The sequence below is a fragment of the Anabrus simplex genome, chromosome 8, assembly GCF_040414725.1.
Source record: "Anabrus simplex isolate iqAnaSimp1 chromosome 8, ASM4041472v1, whole genome shotgun sequence".
NCBI lineage: Eukaryota > Metazoa > Arthropoda > Insecta > Orthoptera > Tettigoniidae > Anabrus > Anabrus simplex.
In genome coordinates, this window is record NC_090272.1 from 130,405,570 (window position 1) to 130,426,372 (window position 20,803).

The 20,803-nt window shown below is 38.6% G+C and overlaps 1 protein-coding gene across 4 annotated transcripts in view; it reads left to right on the top strand.

The window, feature by feature from the left end:
• Positions 1-20,803, top strand: part of LOC136878888 (gastrula zinc finger protein XlCGF26.1) — a 222,971-nt gene that overhangs the window by 67,560 nt on the left and 134,608 nt on the right. For all 4 annotated transcript variants that reach the window (XM_067152466.2, XM_068228849.1, XM_068228850.1 and 1 more), the window contains exons 5-6: positions 3,214-3,283; positions 4,408-4,499. In XM_067152466.2, the coding sequence (XP_067008567.2) occupies positions 3,214-3,283; positions 4,408-4,499 (162 nt within the window). The remainder of the gene's footprint in view (positions 1-3,213; positions 3,284-4,407; positions 4,500-20,803) is intronic.

Sequence of the window (20,803 nt, forward strand, 5' to 3'; positions counted from 1 at the left end):
TCGAGAACTTAGACTAACATTCTAGAATACACACGATCGCGAAAGTCGTATTTTTCCAGAATAAACAGAACACACTTTCTAGAACACATACCAACAAAGTAACACACCCAGTACAAAAGTTATGCAACTTTCTAGATCTTTCCAGGAACTATAGACAGAATTCTACTATTTACAAATGCCTATGTTACAACATTATACAGTACAGGTTAGGTCATTAAAATATCTTATGCTCTACAAATAACAGTACAGGTTAGGTCATGATAAATGAAACATTATATGGTACTTCGCCAATAAAGTCTTTAAAAAAATTACATTCCACTCATCCTACATAGTTCACTTGTAACAATTATTAAAATCAATCAAAGGCATTTACGTTGACAATTGGGCTTCAGTGAGAATTGATGGTAGAATGAGTTCTTGGTTCAGGGTATAGTAATTGCCACGTAAGGAAATACCCCAGAAAGTAAATATCGCCGCCCGATGCTCTTCTTTTCTCTTTTTTGTAATGGCTGATCACTGCTGCCAACCTGCCTGGTTACATATTAAAATCATCAGACATAACCATAACAAACTAACCTCAATGTAAACACCGATAATGAATGTTTCCCTACCCTAGTAAATGATAAAAGATAAGATGAAATAAATCAAGATAATTATGAATATCTCCTCAATGAGGAATTAAGGAAATAAACACACTTTCTCACTTAAATTATCTGTCTTTATTTTGATATACAGTAGGCGTACTATAACCATATTCTTGAAAAGAGGGGCGTGTTAAATGATGCAATTTATTTAATAAGTCTTCGCAGTGTGATTTTCGAAAGTTCCAGACATCCAATGACTTCCCTTTCTTTTGCGCGAATATTTCCTTCTCTCTTCAATACCGGTAACCAGTAAGGAGAGAGATTATTGGGCATATTTTCAGCCTGCAGGCTGGTTATATCTTCAAGCTTATCAGGAAACATATAGGAATACTAATGTGCCAAGCTCCGTGAACAGAATTTAGGTCAGCTTTCAAGTTCACTGTGGATTTGAAAATAATAATGTTATAAGTTCTACTGCCAAAATTTCGTCCCGCAAGAGTTATTTCATGTACCGGTAGATCTAGACATGAGACTGACGTATTTGAGCACTTTCATCATTTCAAACAAACTATGTTATTAAATGCATTATCCGAACATGCCACAATCCTACTTACCTGGTATTAGCCAAATAGATTTACAATCCCACAGAAAAAGAAAATATGCTTTAAATATTCTCGCAAATGTATCACTAGTGACTTTAACGGCGATGCGGTGGCAACATGCACTTCACGCTAGAGCAGTGATTGAACGTTGCCAACGTGCCAGATTAACGGTAAATGTAAGACGTCGTATCGGCAAGTAGGGTCCCTAAACTGTATGGTTACCGACACTGAAAAAGACCCAACAGCAAGAAAAGTAACCATAAATCAATATCTTAATATTACAGGGGAGAAAGGGTAAGGTTGCACCCTTAGGGTACGTCCTTACACGGAGAGGACTTTACTTACAGGGGTTAGACAAGGCTATAATCTTTCACCTTTGCTGTTCGTAGTTTACATGGATCATCTACTGAAAGGTATAAAGTGGCAGTGAGGGATTCAGTTTAGGTGGAAATGTAGTAAGCTGTCTGGCCTATGCTGATGACTTGGTCTTAATGGCAGATTGTGTTGAAAGCCTGCAGTCTAACATCTTGGAACTTGAAAATAGGTGCAATGAGTATGGTATGAAAATTAGCTTTTCGAAGACTAAATTGATGCCAGTAGGTAAGAAATTCAACGGAATTGAATGTCAGATTGGTGATACAACGCTGGAACTGGTAGATAATTTCAAGTATTTAGGTTGTGTGTTCTCCCAGGATAGTAATATAGTGAGATTGAATCAAGGTGTAGTAAAGCTAATGCAGTGAGCTTGCAGTTGCGATCAGTAGTGTTCTGTAAGAAGGAAGTCAGTTCTCGGAAGAGACTATCTTTACATTGGTCTGTTTTCAGAGTAACTTTGCTTTATGGGAGCAAAAGCTGGGTGGATTCAGGATATCTTCTTCACAAGTTAGAAGTAACAGACATGAAAGTAGCGAGAATGATTGCTGTACAAACAGGTGGGAACAATGACAGGAGGGTACTCGGAATGAGGAGATAAAGGTTTATTTAGGAACGAACTTGATGGGTGAAGCTGTACACATAAAGCGGCTCTGTTTTCCGGCTGGACTCTGTTATAGAGGGTAAGAGAACTAGAGGGAGACCAAGACGGTGTTTAGACTCATTTTCTAATTATTTAAAGATAGGAGGTATAGAACTAAATGAGGCCACAGCACTAGTTGCAAATAGAGGATTGTGGCGACGTTTTGTAAATTCACAGAGGCTTGCAGACTGAACGCTGAAAGGGATAACGGGCTATAATGATTATGTATTTATGTATGTATGTAAAAAATACTGTGCGGGGGTGTGATATGTATATGTCAGGTGGTTTACCAGTTTTAGTTACCTCTTATGACATGCAGGATATACCGTGGAGGTATTCTACTGCCCATATCCATGGGGTTTTGGTGGGGAAGAGAGTGATGTCTTCCATAATAGGAAACCAAGAGAGCCTTCCGTATTCTTGTTAAACACTATCCACTAATAAACACTAAAATTAAATTCAGAAATTACTTTCCAGTCTCAAGAGACCTTTTCCACAGGATTCTGCATTTCATGAAAGATATTAGCAAGGAGCTGATAACAAAAAAAGTAGAAAAACAAATCACTTAGTGAAATGAGACTTGTTTAATCAGTTTCTCATCTATCTCGTCAGTAAAACTCGTCTTGATTCTCAGTGCAGAATAGAAATCACTTGCCACATCCTCACACCTCACAAATATAGTGGGACAAATCTGTGTGATGCTACACAGCGAGGTATCTCTGCGAAGCTCTGCAGACTGTGCACTACGCAACTTCAAAATCTCTTTACCATAGCTCCTGTTATTTGAATATGTGCTGAGTGTTTATGCATCTTGCATGCATAGAGTCTTAAAATCCAAGCCTTTAGACTTTGTTTCCTTCTAAGGTCATATGAATGGTAAGTGTGCATTTACTTATCAGTTACTTGTTGGTTGGACCTTAATTATGAACATGTCCCTTTGTATTCTGTATACCTGCAGTTTTTAGAAATTACTGCTGTGTACTTTTTATGTAGTCATGTATTTATGTTTCAGGCAAAGACTGGAGGCAGCACATCGTCGGACATCAGTGAACTTTCTGTGAGGGAAGTTGCTGGAACTAATGGTGAATGTTTGATTATACTAATACTTGTACTCTTGACTTGTTGGTTATCTTCCTGTAGTTTTCATAAAAGGACATTTGAAAAATTTTCCAGATATTTACTGGACAGGATAAATCAATTCCAAGAAATATTTATTGAAGTTACTACAAAATTTGAAAGTTCCATTCTGTGAAATAGAAAAAAAATAGTAATACAGATACGGAGGGAGTCGCCACAAATAATTCATTTCCATCTATACCTGAGAACGTGATTAACATTCCTCCCCCACTCCCACTGGAATAAAGAAATTAATAACAGAATTAACAATTAAATTTCCACTTTTTGATGTTTTTAAAAGTTTATTGAAATTGTAACCTGACTGCATTCTGGATGTGAATGGTCACCCTCACTGGAGGACTGATGATTTAGTTCTTTAATAACTCTCTCTGTCTCTCTCTCTCTCTAGGGTCACATACATGCATGCATACTTTAATTACTTACTTACTGTATTGGCCTGGCTATAAGACTGTTTCATGTGTTAAAATGCACTTATGTCTTATGTGTGCAGCCTAACATTTAAGGAGAATCATTTTTGTGAGGTCACCACTCACATTCAAATTCTGCTCAAGGATCTGTCCAAACTATTCATTGGTTTAAGAAATTACAAAATAGCCTATTCATTTTCTGCACTACCACACCCATTCTATTTTAACTGCCATCTCAAATCAAATACAAAATGTGGGCAAATGAAATCATGCATGAATACTAAATATTCAAGTGTTTTTAGACCTGCCTCAACTAAAATTTAGAATACCAGTTTAAGCATGAGGTATCTCAATCCAAGCAAATTTTGTTTCTGTACACTTGAATTTGCAGAAATAAAAGATTGAAGGAGAACATTATCTAGAATCTGTTAAATACCAATGAGAATTCTTGTATGTGATAATCCAAAGCCCATTTACAACCATATTCTAGCTTTTTGTTGAGTTGTTTAGCTGCCTTCTCTTTTTTGGAGTAATGTTTGGTCAATAAATTTGTAATTGAGTGAATAGCTGGTTTAGGTATTATGGAGGACATGTGTTTCTGTAATTTCTGCTTGGTTTAAAATCACATACTTCTTCATTAAGGATAATTAGTTCTCTTTCAGATATGCCGGTGAGTGAACGCCTAGTATTTCTATGTGGCCAGTGTTCTCAGGGCTTTGCTAGCTTGGAAGACTGTAAAGAACACATGATGCAGGTGAGGAAATAACAGTACCTTTCGTTATGCCTTCCCTGCTCTTTAATCCAAGCAAATTTTATTTCTGTACACTGGAGTTCACTTGAATAAAAGATGAAGGGACAACGTGATCCAGCACCTGTTAAATACAACTGAGAATTCTCTTACTTGAAAATCCAGAACCCATTTAGAACTGCTTCAACTATCACACACGTGTGGAAAATTACCCCGCCCCTCTACACGCTACTAAATTAATTGAAAACACAGTATATCATTCTTTATAAATTAATTAAATCAGTTATCAGACACATTTTTTAAATTGAATTTTCTTTGGGAGCAATTGTGTAGGCTATCGATTGAGCAATAATTGAATGTCATCCTTTCGCCACTTGATGATGGGAGCTAGACTCTGAACTCGTTGTGAAGAAAATTCAATAAAAAATTGTGAATGATCAATGGATTTAATTATTTATAAAGAATGAATTCTCAGACAAGGCCTATGTTTAACAACATTACATACTTACTTTTGTAGCCACTTAATGAATCCCACTAAAGGTTACTCTGATGTAAAGTATGTCTGGGTTATATGAGGGGCGATTAAAAAGTTCCTGTTTGACAGCCTTACAGTCCTGAATCGGGATGCCAATCAGGCAGAGCCATCGTGAACATTGCAGCACTCATCCCACCGACACACCAGGTTGGAGATCCCTGTGTGGTAAAACACCGTGTACTGCTGTGTGAAGATGTTCTTAACCACCTGCTGCACATCCTTGTCCGACAGGAAGTGTTGGCACTTCAAGGCCTTTTTGAGGGGACTGAATGCACGATAATTGTGTGGGGAGAGATCAGTACTATAGGGCACGTGTTAGAGTATCTCCCACTTGAGTCCGTAACGGATGAGGCTGGTCTCCCGGATCGTCGGCGTCTTGTGTCAAAACGCGACTTGCACAGAACTTGGTGCACCGTTCTACAATAGTGGTTTTTGACAGACATCCTGTCCCTTACACGGTCTTCATTCTCTGATTGATGTCCACCGGTGTTTGTCCTTCCGCAGCTAAGAACAGAACAAGACCGTGTTGGTCCTATTTGAACGCATTCAGTAATAACGTCGCTGTAGTTCACGTGGCCGCATGTGAGGCACGCACCTGGGCACGACACAACTGTTGGTCCTATTTGAACGCATTCAGCAATAACGTCGCTGTAGTTCACGTGGCCGCATGTGAGGCACGCACCTGGGCACGCACCTGGGCACGACACAACTGCCACACTAATCCCTTTGCCTACGTGTCCGTGATTATACAGGGTGGTCGGAAACAACGTGAACCAAGTATATGTGCATTAGAGCATTGGTCATACTAATAAATGCAACCTCACCAAGATATACACGGAGAAAACAATGCAAATGCACAAACAACAAAATGGAAACAAACACAATACTTATCGTAAGGGCAGTAGCACAAAATACGAAGCGTGGAGGGCAAAAACATGAAGGAGAAAGGCCAGGATCTTGCATTAATGTTTGACAGGTTGCCAGGTCAATATTATTAAACTACACTAGAGTCCCGTTAATCTGAACCCTGTTAATCCGAAAGTCCGGTTAATCCGAACTGAAATATTCAATTAAAAAAAAGTTCTCCTTATTGAAATGAAAGAACATATTATAGAATGAAGACTTACTTGCACTTTATTAGTCATATTTTACTAGAATAACTTAATGTAAACATAATTACACATCATAAACCATCAATCACTGCGCGTTTATCTTTACAAAGTCTGTTAGTTTCTTTTGCCGTAGTGATTGGGACCTACTCGAAGATGCAGTGTTAAACCAGAATCTCATAAACATCACATAAATGGGCGTAGTAGCGGAGTGTTACTCAACGTAGCGTACGGCAAGTTCTAGGCGGCCGCGGCATCTGAATGTGAGACTAGTGTAACCCGTTACCGTATTTTAGCAGTTTTAGGAGACAAGTTTTAACCTAGTTTTAGTTGTTTTCTCCTCTACGGGTTCTTAACTACCTTACTGTAATTTTATACAGTATTTTATTAATGTAACTGCTAAATAATGAGCATTTCAAATTACAGCATGTACTGTATTGTAGAAACTATTTTCTTCAGACGGTTGAGGCACTGACCTTCTGACCCCAACTTGGCAGGTTCGATCCTGGCTGAGTCTTGTGGTATTTGAAGGTGCTCAAATATGTCAGCCTCGTGTAAGTAGATTTACTGGCACATAAAAGAACACCTGCGGGAGAAAATCCCGGCACCTAGGCGTCTCCGGAAACCGTAAGAGTAGTTAGTGGGACGTAAAAACAACAACATTATTATTAGAAAATATTTTCCGGTTAATCCGAAAATTTTGTAATCCGAACAGACTGCAGCCCCAATTAGTTCGGATTAACGAGACTCTTCTGTACTAAATAACAGACAAGATTAACTTTAAAATAAGGAAATTTTTTTTACTTAATAAATTAAATATGAAAATAAATAAAAAAAATATAAGTACAATTAAATATATATTTTCTTTTTTTGATAACCAAAACACAATTAAAATTAAAGAGAGAAACAGTATTTTATAATGAAATTTAAATTCAGATGAAATGAAGCTGATATTTAACATAGCCTTCCTCAAAATGAAGGTTAAAAAACTCATAACTGATACCATTAAATAAAACAGTCAATTACGTTAACTTAATGTACAGAAAGATTAAAATATCTGGAAAAAAAAAATGGTTGCAACCAGAATATTCAAACGATAAACACTAGGTAATTACTACATGGAAATTAATTTAAAAATATAAAATAGTCAGACGATAATCAGTATTCGGGCCCGCGACTATTAATACTGTTTAAAATTGAAATTTGCTACACTACCAAACAAATAAGTCACACGCAAAGGCACACACAAGGACACAGGTACAAGAAGATAGTGGCTCCAACTGCGAATAAAATTTACATAAATTAACCAAACAAGATTAAATTATAATAAAACAATAGTGGAAAGCAATCCCAACAAAATGAAGAATATCAAGGGAAAAATACTATAAACGTTTCCACATAATAACAGAACACGGCAGCACACAACAGGAGTGACCATTTACCGATGCCAAGCCATCATCCCATTATAATAATCAAAGCCCCAAAATTTATAATGTTTCCATCAGATAAGATAGGAGGAGAAGCCCATTACGTAATCCCAAACAATGAGTAGTATGTGATAAGAAAACGTTAAGAAAATAACAAATATTAAGTTAAATCGACCAGCAAATTTCAATTTTTCACAGACTTGATGTTATTAAAAATAATAATAATAATTATTATTATTTATCCAGTAAGTGTTAGTCGATTAGCTTTTGTTAAACAGTTTGCCTACAGCTTAGATAATTTAGAATGAAGGGGGCCTTGGATTACGCTAGGATACGTACATGAGGTGTCATTAATTAAAGTCCTGAACAATCCATATAACGACCACATCCAATTAATTAGTCGTGAAGTCAATAGCAACACAGTTAGAATAATGCCATAATACCATACCATACTACTACCATAATACTCATTCGGGACAAATGTTTCAGATTCCCTATGGGAATCAACATATGTATCACCTATGGGAATCAACATATATAACACAGTTAGAAGGCGAATACGAACAACAAATAAAAATTAGGAAGGAAAATCAACGCCAAAATAAAATAACAGAATAATAATAATAATAATAATAATAAACATCACGGCGATAATAATAATGATAATAATGATAATAATAATAATAATAATAATGATAATAATGATAATAATAATAATAATAATAATAATGATAATAATAATAATAATAATAATAATAATAATAATAATAATAATAATAATAAACATCTCAAAGAATGAGTAGGCAAGCAAAGTACGAAATACAACACAGTAAGTTTAAACAACTCGCACAAAATACAGCCTCATACATGCATAACTAGCGATTCCAAATTGCCACATATTTTAGTTACATACTTTCACGAATTTAGTCCATAACCAATACAATAAATTTTGTTACCAGACGTTTACAGTTTTTAATTAACGAACCAATGCTTCGAAGGATGTGGTTCTTGGCTGTACGAGTTCACTTGAATAATATAGACTTTCCAGTACTTACTTGAGCGTAGTTATCCTATACTAAGACTTGCAACGCACTAGAAGTTGCCATGTTGTTTAACGGTTAATACACCAATGAAAAATTAAAGGTTGGAGTACACTGAGAAGCATTTAAAAGTAAAGGGCATAGTCCTAACGTCCTCGGAGTTATCCTCCAGAATCAGGCTCCATTACTAATGTTCTCCCTTTACGTCAAGATGTCTCTTTAACACCTCTACTAAACGCAGCCATGTTGAACGGTGGCAGCAATCACACTGCTTTCTCACACCGAGCAGGCAGGAGAGGGCAACTCCCAGCATTCAAAGTCCCCAGTGTGCAAGGCCGCAGCAATCGAACGATAATCGAGCGAATCAGATTAATACAGCAAATACGGAACGATAAGAGATATAGTTTTCGAATTAAATGTGCATGGTAAATTCCACAATTAGACAACAATGCCGAACAATGGCCGATAATGTTTGATAACGTCTCGATGCACAAGTGCCAAATAAATAAATAATTACTCGTAGATGTTTTCATGTTACAATTCCATTATGCCAAATACATATTTGTTGTCATTTTCACGTCACAATAAGTAATTTGAAAAAGTCATTGTCATTTTATCAGTTGCTGAAGTTAGCCAATCAGATCACTTCGTGGGTGAATTCAAATGGGCTTTACGAGGCAATGTTATTAAATCTGCTCACGGCTTGGTTGGGCTTGAGAGATGCTGAGAAATGAGCTGCAGTATGACCAACACTCTAATGCTCATATACCCAGTTCACTTTGTTTTCAACCACCCTGCCACTTAGGATTGTTATATAGACGACACAACTGCCACACTAAGCCCTTTGCCTTGATTCATTTTTTTATAAGTGAGTTTTTTACAGGTATGTTATAGTGCTCTTGAGTTATAATTAGTATTCTGACAGACTGAAAATCTTAAAAAGTTATATTAACCGAGTTGACACTGAAAAGTTATGGTTTTCATTTTAACAGTAATTCCTGCTGTACTTTATTTACAATTTTAACTCTCAGAGGGCAGAATTTAATATACTAAATCCCCTATCAGGTTGTCCACGAGTGGAATTTTAAAATATTACGTCGAAGATACAGCCTTATCGCTGAGCTGAGTTGCTCAGGTGGTTACGGTGCTGGCTTTTTGAGCCCAAGTTCGTAGGTTTGATCCTGGCTCAGTCCAGTGATATTTGAAAGTGCTCAAATACGTCGGCCCCTTGTCTGCAGATTTACCGGCGTGAGAAAAAACTCTTCGTAGTACAGAAAGTAAAAAGAGAGTCTGTGAGCAAGAGATTGTTTCTATTTTCTGCTCTACAGATGTAGATGAAAGTGTGTTTTCGTTTGAAGATTCAGAAGTTGGATATATAATAGGACACTGCAAGAGTGACTCAAATGCCTTGGAGGACGAAACAGCTGACAAATGTACATACACAAGTAATTTAGATCCAGGACCTTTGACTACCATCAATCCATCGCCACTGATCTTGCATTTAGGGCAGTCACCCAGGTGGCAGATTCCTTATCTGTTGCTTACCTAGTCTTCTCTTAACACAAGAACGGCCGAACATTCCTCATACCTATAAAGGCCGCAGGCGGTCATTTTGACCGCTGCCGCTTACTGACATATACCTAGGATCCAGGATCTGGGAAACATGCGAATGTTCAATAATTTATTTTAAAACAACAGTTAACCATCAGGATGTATTGTATACAGATCAATCCATTGTTAAATATTAATCAATTTTCATATTCTCTCACTTCTAATAGGTAACAATGAAATATTTTGGCGGACTTGCTATTGAATGCCTTTGTGAAAAATGATGATAAAAGTAACAGTCTCTGTTTACAAGCATATTTAGGCACTTGACAAGCAATTTATGCAAGTTATTACCTTACACGCACATTTTCGACAGACTACTTTGTTGCACGAAGAACATGTGTCAGAGGTTTTGTTCTGTTTACAATTGGAGTTCACTTGACATTGTTGTCGCTTACGACTGGCACATTGAATCTGAATCTGAGGCTCAGGCTGAAGTGTAGGGGGTTCAATCAACCGGGATCTTGTCTTCACAAAATAAGATCTTAGTTCTTGTATTACTTCAAGAATATAATCATGTCGAGATATTCTCTGTCGCGTAACTTCCTTGTAGACTGTCCATGAGTTTTTTACTGCTAGATTAAGTACGTTATAAAATACATGTACAGGCCACCTTCGGCATCCAGCTCTAGTGGTGTATTTACGCCCCATTTGATCAGCTACACCCACACAATACTTAGTTCCGTTATAAAATTCAGTAGTACTAGGGAGCTTTTGTTATCTTCGCTGACTTGAACGCTTGGGTGTAGAGTACTTAGCAGAAGCACATTCCTGTTCACTTTTCCTTGATATACTGTGAGAGTAGTGTGATCATCCTTCCGAAATACGACAGTCTCGTACAGATTCATACGTAGTGCTTTGATTGACACCGGGATTTCCTTCCTTACTGGATTGATTGTTCCAACAATACTAGTTTTCTTCTCTTTCAGTCTGTCAGCCAACTTTACTGATGTAAAGAAGTTATCAGTGGTCACGTTACGTCCTTTCATGAGGTATGGGTCCATTAGTTTCATGACAACATTTTTCAGGCAGTGACTCATTGGCAGGTCGCATTTCGTCTTTCCCAAGATGAGAAAAACCATTGCACACATACTTAGAATCAACGTCTACCACTAGCCAGAATTTTATGCCAAATTTATCTGGCTTGTTGGCCATGTACTGAGTGAACCTGCACCAAGCTTTGCTGGGGAAGAGTTGTTCATCAGCTGTGACATTCGCTCGTGGTTTATAGCACGCATAACAATTCTCAATAAATCTATTCCAAATAGCAGACGCCAAAGCAAATTTATCTGTCTGCAAACGAGTGGATCTAGTGTTACGGAGATGAAAGCGCAAATACCTTAGAATTTCTTTGAACCTGTTTCTTGTCATAGTGTTAGTGAAAACAGGGGGATCCCATAAAGAAGACCACATATGATCTACAGCTAGACTAGTAAGTTTACAAGCTCCACGGGCGTATAATAAAGCAATAAAAGCATCTAATTCTTCCAAAGAAATAAACCAGTTACTATCCATTGTCTGTCTACGAGCCTCCGTCACTGTGGACATCTTCATATGCTTCAACATGGATGCGTCAATAAATAAACGCCAGGCACTAACCTTGCTGTTAGTCTCTATGTTACGCTTAGCGTGAGAAGTAGGCCCTGCTGCCTCTTTCAGTACATTCTGAGCAGCCCTCCTTCCAGGGGGGTTCCCACTACTGTCGATAACAGTCCAAATAGTTGTTCCATCCTTACCACATAACTGATCCCCTGGTGCGAATGAAGAAGACTACCAGTTCATGACCTCTCCCACCTCGTCCCCTTCCTCTTCGAATAGGTTGCCCGCTGCTAAGAGATCGTCCTCTGCTGCAGGATTGATCACGGCTGGTTGAAGGAGTAACTGTGTCTATCGTAGGTGTGAAGTCCACTGTGTGCATATTTTCATCAGCCGAACCACCATCACTATGCGACATATTATCACACTGTTGAGGTATAAAATCTTCGTCACTCATTGCGTCTATATCAGATAATGCATCTTCGTCACCTGATTCGTCTTCTCCTAGCTTTTCAAGTTCTGCTAATAATTGAACAGGAGTAAGTTTTTGCCGCCGAGCCATGATTACGCACTATACGACACAAGGGACAGGCACTAACTCGTCCACTCGCAATCACTGCTAGAGGCATACTATTTAGCTACATCATACGCCCCTATTGCGCCACTTGTAAATATATCACAGGAAGCAAGCAGTGAGCAGAATTGAGCTCTCTGTTTCAGGGAAGTGAAGCGGTCAAAATGACCGCTTATGGCCTTCCTAGGTATAAGGGACAATATCGGTGTTCCCATATGATCTACGGATGTAATTTTTGGCGTGAATGTACATAACCCTAAAAGATTAAAAGTCGCAAAAGAACAACCTCGTTCGTAAAAAATTACGAGCGTGGAAATACCTTGAAATTCGCCAACGGTCAAAATGACCTTTCTGGCCGTTCTAGTGTTAAATAATTGCAAAGAATTTGGAAGTTTATTGAACATCTTCCATGGTAAATTATTCCAATCCCTAACTCCCCGTGCTATAAACAAATATTTGCCCCAATTTGTCCTCTTGAATTCCAGCTTTATCTTGTGTGTGCATTTCATCTTAGGAATATGGAAGCTAACAGGCAATTGATTGTGGAGAAGGGGGGGGATTAGAAAATTTCATTTTACCAAAATAACTTTGGAGTGATGCTGGACTGGGTCCTAACATACAGAGCACTCTGTCTGAATGCTGGACAAAAGGTCTCAGCCCAGAACAATATCCTTCGTAAACTTTGCTGCATGAACCTACTATGCTGGCGTAGCCGTGAAGAGGTGATACTCCCATATGGCGCGACCCAGGTGATGGATACAGGGGTCCTAACCGGCTTACCAACGGACTTGAGCAAAATAAAATAGCTCTCGCGGACCAAAGACACACACCCTGTGGCTGGGGGATGCAGACGAAGAATACACCCACGGTATCCCCTGCCTGTTGTAAGAGGCAGCTAAAAGGGGCGACGAAGGGATGATCGAATTAGGACCATGAGACTACTTGTAATTAGTACTACCATGTGGAAAACAGCATGGGTTGCCTTTACTTGCGAGTAGTACCACTATGTTAGGTACACAATAGTTTTGTGATAAGTAGCAACAATGTGTGAATCAGGATGGGTTTTACAGGACCCGTTTGTAGTACTACTACAAGCGAAGCACCACGGGCTTACGTTGCCTGTAATTAGTACCATTATGTGAGAAATACCATGGGTCTGGGCGTTGCCTGTGATTAGTACCACTATATGAGCGACACTGTAGGTCTGCGTTGCCTGTGATTAGTACCCATTATGTGAAGTACACCTATGTGAGGAACACCCTAGGTTTGCATTGTCTGCAAGTGCCGCTGCAATGTGAGAAACACCATAGGTCTGCGTTACATGTGCGTATTACATTACCTGTGAGTAGTACCATAATGTGTAGAATACCATGAGTCTACGCTACTTTTGATTAGTTCCGTAACATGACAAATACCATGGTTCTACTCTACTAGCAATAAGTACCATTATGAGGGGCCAATGACATGGATTTTGGCCCTCTTTAGACAACAAGCATCATCGATTCAGGATTGTGCTTTAGAAGCAGTCCCTTGGTCAGTAATACTATTGTTTTACTCTAGTTCCTGGGAATGTGCGGGTCGGCTCCACTGATTGTTTTAAGTTCATATTCACCCATTCATTCTTCGTCGTCATGTTTTTAATTCTGGTCAGTGGCTGATTTTGAACTTTTAAATTGTCATTACATTTCATCTCATTTCGTACCATTAGGGGCCGATGACCTAGATGTTAGGCCCCTTTAAACAACAAGCATTATCATCAAACTTGGCTCGACCGAGTACAGTACACATCCAACAATATTGAGGACGTCTGCTTTTGCTCTCAGTTTCTCAGTGGCAGAATATGCAAGCCCTGTTTGATTCAATTCGGCTCATATACGTGAGTAGGTGAAGCTTTAAATGAAACCCGCAGAGTAGTTTCAAGATGTCTGAAAGCAACCTGTACTGAGAAACTTCACAGCCTGGCTGAGATCGCTCCCACTGATATTCGGAGGGAAGTGGCGGCCAGATATGTGAGGATAAAGTTGGAGAACAATAATCACCTGTCACCCGCTATTTGGTCTATGGCCACCTCCTAAAGGATTAAGATCAAGAAAGAGCTTCTTCAGCGTCTCTGCCACTTTAAACAAATTGCCAGCAACAGTGCGCCGAGATATGTGGCAAAGTAGGACACAGCGGATGGTACCTCATGAATCTCCATCTCATGAATGTCAGCTCACCTGGGCTACTTGCAGGTCGCTATCATTTGAAGAGTGGTGTTGGGAGATCTGGGGACAACATCAAGATGTGGGAGTATTTAGAAAAACAGAACTTTTTGATTGTGGGGAAATACAAACTTAGCCCACACATGTATAACTGTCAAATATGCCCTGTCCAGTGTACACTTCAAGACCTCGTTCAAGCGACCAAAGAGGGAATTGCTGTCACTGATTATTGGACGGACTCGGTGTGACCACCTGAAATATATACTGTATCTGTAAAGTACCCTGTATTTTGTGCAATTGTAATGATGTATGTTTGTGAATACTTAGTAATATTTATTCTTCCTCAAATGACTGAGGTTGCCAAATCAACAAAGAATGTCATACAATATGAATTTAGTACTTAATCTAACTGCAGTACAGAATAAAAAACAATAATTCTATTGATAATGCAGAAAAAACAAAGAAGCAGCAGATAAATTACACAGTATGTTGCTGATATAAGATTTTGTGGAAGCTTTTTCATAACAACAATAAGACAGCAATCAGCTTCAGAGTATCCCTTATTAAGCAGAATTCAAGAGACCCATTTTCACCAAATTAAATCAAACGACAATACCTTGGAAAAGAAGAGTAGCTGAAGAGAACAGTTTTCGATTAAGATAAAATATCGACATGAAAAATTTATTCAAAAAACTTTCGTAAAAATTAACAACTAGGAAAAACATACACATCACAGATGAACAAAGTGCTGTATACTAACAAATTTTTAACATCTGTTTAAGTGAATAGGAAATTGTTTTAATTTAGGTCAAAACATAAGTAGATCCATCTTCCCTTCTCATTTCAGCGCCCGCTCAACCCTCCTCACATGTATGTTTTCTTAAATCTTTTCAAATTAATATTGTTTTTAGCACTTTTTAAGACTTTTTGAGAAGAAGAAAATTCTTTGTAATTTCACCTATGCCATGTAATGTAGCTGAAGATGTTCCTAAGGAACAAAACATGTACTACAAATAGTTCATTTGCTTGAAAGCAAATATATAGTATCAAACAGGTTGAAATTTACTTTTATTGATTTAGTGTAAATAAGATTTGATACGGGAAATGAAGCTGATTTCTAGCAAAAACATACTACCCAGTCGAGCAGCTTGTCTTCTTTCTCCTAAATCTTCCTAGTCCAAACTTAGCAACATTTTTTTAATGCTACTGGTTTTTTTTTTTTTCTTCAGAAATCACCTTGAGCAAGTTGAACTGCTTTTGGTTTTCTTTGGTAATTTTTTCTTGCTAGTTTTGGATATTTTCTTTTTCACCCCTTTTCACCCTCTATGGCGATGGTGGCTGTACTTGGAATTAAATGTCATCCGTAGTATCACTGTTCATCTCAGCAACCCCGAAATTTATGGATTCAATGCTAATATTGGTTGTTTTAGATTATTTTTTCATGTCGCTCCTTCCCAACCACCAATCATAGGGATGTCTTACCCCAAGGTATTTTTCTCCAGATAATAATTCATCAGTGTACCAAGTTTGGTTCAGAGCTAAGCTAGAAAACAAACAAACGCTCTCTCTCTCTCTCTCTCTCTCTCTCTCTCAGTTATTTTGGGCATTTTCTTTTTCTCCACCTTCTCATCCTGCATGGTGATAGTGGCTGAACTTGGGCTTAATGTCATCCAGCATGTCACAGTTCATGTCAGCAACCCAGAAAACTACAGTATATATTCAATAATACAGGTTAGATTATTTTTATACGTCGCTCCTTCCCCACTCCACCCCTAGGGGTGGTAGGCATGTCTTACTCCCACAGTATTTCTCTTGAGATAGTATGAAATCATATATGTACCAAGTTAGGTTGAAATAACAGGTTTACCTATAGTCTTTGTCAGTTTTAATCGTTTAACTTTGCCAATGTCTTTATATATGGATATTTCTTAACTGTGTGCAAAATGCTACGTACAGAATGCATTGCGGACTAGGGTAAGCCGTAGCGTGCCATTTTTGGAGTGGTCATTTAGTGATTTGATTTTCGGATTACTCAGAGTAGACTGAAATTAAGAGATTTATCAATGCCTGATGATTCACCGGCAGGTAATTCCAGAGAGAATAAAACAAAAATTAATCAAATTGGTCCAGTAGTATGGACGGACGGACGGACTGGACAAAGCTGACTTTAGTAAGCTGTTTTAATATATAGATAAGTGGTTACAGACAACTTCCTTGTTGTACTCTACTCATGGTTTCAAAACAATTTGACCTGCGCCCTTGAATTTGTACACTGCACTTTGTACCCCCTCAGTATCCAAGAATAAAACTATAACCGTTCTGGGTACTAATACCCGTCATCATCACCATCATCGATTTTCTGCTCCAGCAAGCTGGGTGTGGATGTTGACCAGCCTCTTCCAGTTTGTCCTGTCCATCCACAGCTGATGTTCTACGTTTTGCTGCCAATTTACATCACGTTTGGCAAGGTCTCTGAAAATTTGCTATTCCCAACTATCACGAGGTCTCCCTCTGGGCCTCCTACCAACAAAATTCCTTCGATAGTGTGCTCTTGGGGTCGTAATTGGAGCCATCCTTCTCATATATCCAGACCAATGTAATCTGCTTAATTCTAAGGTTTCTAATAGGCTCCTGTCCAATCCAAGTTGTTGCCGAATACTTTCGTTCCTTATTTTATCTCTCCTTGTCTTTTGTAGACATGACTAAAGGAACTTCATTTCAGTGGCCTGCAGGTGACTTTGTGCAGATCTAGTCAATGTTGCTGCTTCCAGTCTTAAGTTAGAATTGCTACAAGATAAGTTTTGTGCAACATGAGCCTGCAGGCTTGGGGAAATGAGTCATCTCAAAGTAATTGATGAACGGAGTGGTAGAATTTTGATGCAGCTTGTATTCTATTGCCTATTTCTTGGTTTGTGGTATTGTCAGAAGAAACAAAGCTCCCTAAGTATTTGAAGTTATTGATTAATGTTTACTTCTTCATTTTGCACTCACAGTTGGACTGCTTCAGGATTTTGACTCATCACTAAACTGGTTTTAGTTTGGCTGATGATCATTCCCATTCTTTCAAATTCTTTTTGCCAAAGATCTAGTTTAGTTTGAACTTCTGCTTTTGTCTCACCTCATAGCATAACATCATCTGCAAATACAAGTGCATTTGTTGTCTGATCCTTCCCTTTCACTGGTTTTATAACCTCATTCATTATAGTAATGAAGAGAAGTACTGGTAGACAACTTCCTCGTTGGACTCTGCTCTTGGTTTCGAAACAGTTTGACCTGCCTCCTTGAATTTACACACAGCTCTTTGTCTCTCAATATAGTTGTTTTATGATATAGATGTTGATTCCCATAGGGAACCTGAAATATTTGTCCCGAATGAGTAAATGAGTTAGCTGAAAATTTATGATGTCCAATAAGAGACCATTTATATTGGTATTATAGTTGTTTTACTTGAGGTATAATCTAATCTGGCACATCTTTACGTCTCAGACATTCCCATATGTACTTACGTGGTACATGATCATATGCCTTCTCAATGTCCAAGAATATAACGATAACCATTCTATTCTTACCCCAGTATTTTTCAAAGAGCATTCTTGTGGAAAAAATGAGGTCTGGTGTTGATCTGTTCGCTCTAAATCCATGTTGTTCTTCCTCAAGTTTAGTTTCAACAAATTTTCTGATTTTTCTCTCCAAGATGGTCTCATATTTTTAACCCATGAGATAGAAAGGTTACACCTCTATTGTTGTTACACTTCTTCTGGTCACCTTTCTTAACCACTTGATGTACTTTGACGGATCTCTCCGTCCTGGCTCTCGACTGCACTCCGGTACAAAGACTGATCTCTCCGTCCGCGCGTAGTGTTTATTTCCGGACCCGCTCCAAACCGCTTTCCTTTGTGAAAGGATTTGGTATTAGTAAGGTAACCTCTTGACAGATGGAATCACTGTTTTATTCCATCCATGTATTCAATAAACACGTCTGTGCAGTTATTCCGCAGAAAGAATAACCAGTATCTTAGCAACCTCATCGTAAGCGAAATCATGGCTGCCTCCATGTTGAGTGACGGAGCGATTATATGGGAATTTTTAGAAGAAATGAAATGGCGTATGGCTTTTAGTGCCGGGAGTGTCCGAGGACATTTTTTTAGAAGAGAATGACATTGATATAAAAATAAGCGACGAATAATTTAGTGGATACGGAAAGTAGTGTTAGTAGTTCGTGTGATAGAAACTTTAGCGCTGGTAGGGTGATCAAAGTGCTGTTTTGCCGTCAAATATGTCACTGAATTTTAGGCTTACAACTGATGCCGCGCCAGCGGCTTCTAATCATGTTTTACGCGATAGGGAATGGAACTGGGAGCATGTAAGTAATACTCCAGAGTATCATTCATGCATCGCAACTGGTGAAATAGTGTTTTCCAAAGGCACCTAGGACAATGCCCGAACGAACTACAAGTTGTAAACGAATTTCTAACTGCAGGCTTTCCGGAAACATCTAACCAATGAAGTAAATGCTTACGCAAGTAAATGTCTTGTATCGGCTGCCGAGGATATAAATAGGGTAATGTCATCTGGAAAGGAACACTGATTTCCTGTATCTGTGGATGAAATGAAGGCCAGATTACCTTGAAGTGATAATGTATGATGGAAAAAAGGCATTCATACCCAATCTTGTTGTTGACTACAACTGTGGAAAGGGTGGTATTGATTCCCATGACCAGGGACTCGCACATCATTCCCCGTGATGAGGAAGTATGTAAAAGGATACAAAAAATATACTTCTACATGCTAGACATGACACTTCTGAATTCCAACATCATTCATCCCCTCCTCAACCCTGAAAAGAAGCAAGTAGGCTTTACCACCTTCCAGATCAATTTGGCCGAACAGCAGTTGGCAAGTGTGACCTTGCCTGACTATTCAAAATAAGGCATCCAAGCCCTGGGGATAAAAGACTGAGACTTCAAGAGATGCACTGGGGACACTTTCCGACCAAAATGCCCCCAACAACGAAGAACGTTATCCCATCTCGGAGATGCAAAGTATGTGTGACACGGGGTCTGAGGAAGGAATCTTCATTTGAATGCCACCGGTGCAAGGAGGCGATGCACGAATGTGACTGTTTTATGATCTACCATATTCATAAAGACTTCACAAAGTACATCTGACAGTAGTTTGGATATTTCCTCTCATTACGTTGCTGTAAAGCATGCTTTTTCAGTGTCGGTGATAATATCATGTAAAGTAATGAAAATAAATGGTACACCAAGGCATAAATAAGTTCAGTTAAATGGTATGTGAATAGGTTAAATAGTGTAATAATCACTCCTAGTTTCTCAAAGTGCTTCGATCATGCCCACACTGAACTCATCCAATCCTGTAGACTGGTTGTTTTTCATGTTACATATTGCTGTCCCCACTTCCAGCCAGGTCAAACTTTCTATATTATAATTTATAGGATTTAGACGGTCATCTTGTGTGTCGTATGCCTTTGCTGGCGGGACCTAGTGTTTACAGTGCACTACGTCTTCTGGTATGGGCTAAAGCAATCTTGTTACTTTCATTGATCTGTCTCAGCTTTATCCTTGGCTTTGACAAAATGAAAGTGACTGAGGTATGAGTGATGCTAGTAATGCCATTTCTTCTGCAGCCAGTCCCTGCTATGAATGGTGTGAAAATATTGCTCATAGGGTAGGTTGTTGCATGCATTTCAGTGGGCTTGGCAGACTGATATGTAATAGCAACTTCTGGCTCGGTGAGGAAAGCAACGGGAAACTACCTCACTCCTCATTTCCCTAGTACGCCTCTTCAGTGATGCCTAGGCCATCTATGACAGCTGATGGCGGAGCTGTTGAGGATCCAACCAGCCTTCGGGCTGAGGACTAAACATTGTGTGTCGTCAGTTGTATTACAGTTCAGTAAGTGATTGAAATATCTACTGAACTCCTGTAATATTTCATTTTCATTTCTAGTTACCTCTCCGTTTGGAAGTTCAACTGTGTTGATAGTACTATTATCATTTCTTTTGTTTTTAACAATGCTATACAGGAGCTTCTTGTGTTTGTCTTGCCCTATTCTATTGGTAAGTTCTTCTTTGCTTTTCGGTTTCTCAATGTCAACTATTCTTTTGACCTGTAATCTTTTTTCTCTGTAAAATGATAGATTATCCTCAATTTCAATTGGATTTCCTCGCACTCTGGCTTGGTATAAAGCTCTTTTTGCACCATTTCTAGCTTTGACAGCAGCTTTTACATCCTCATTCCACCATGCTGTTTCTTTG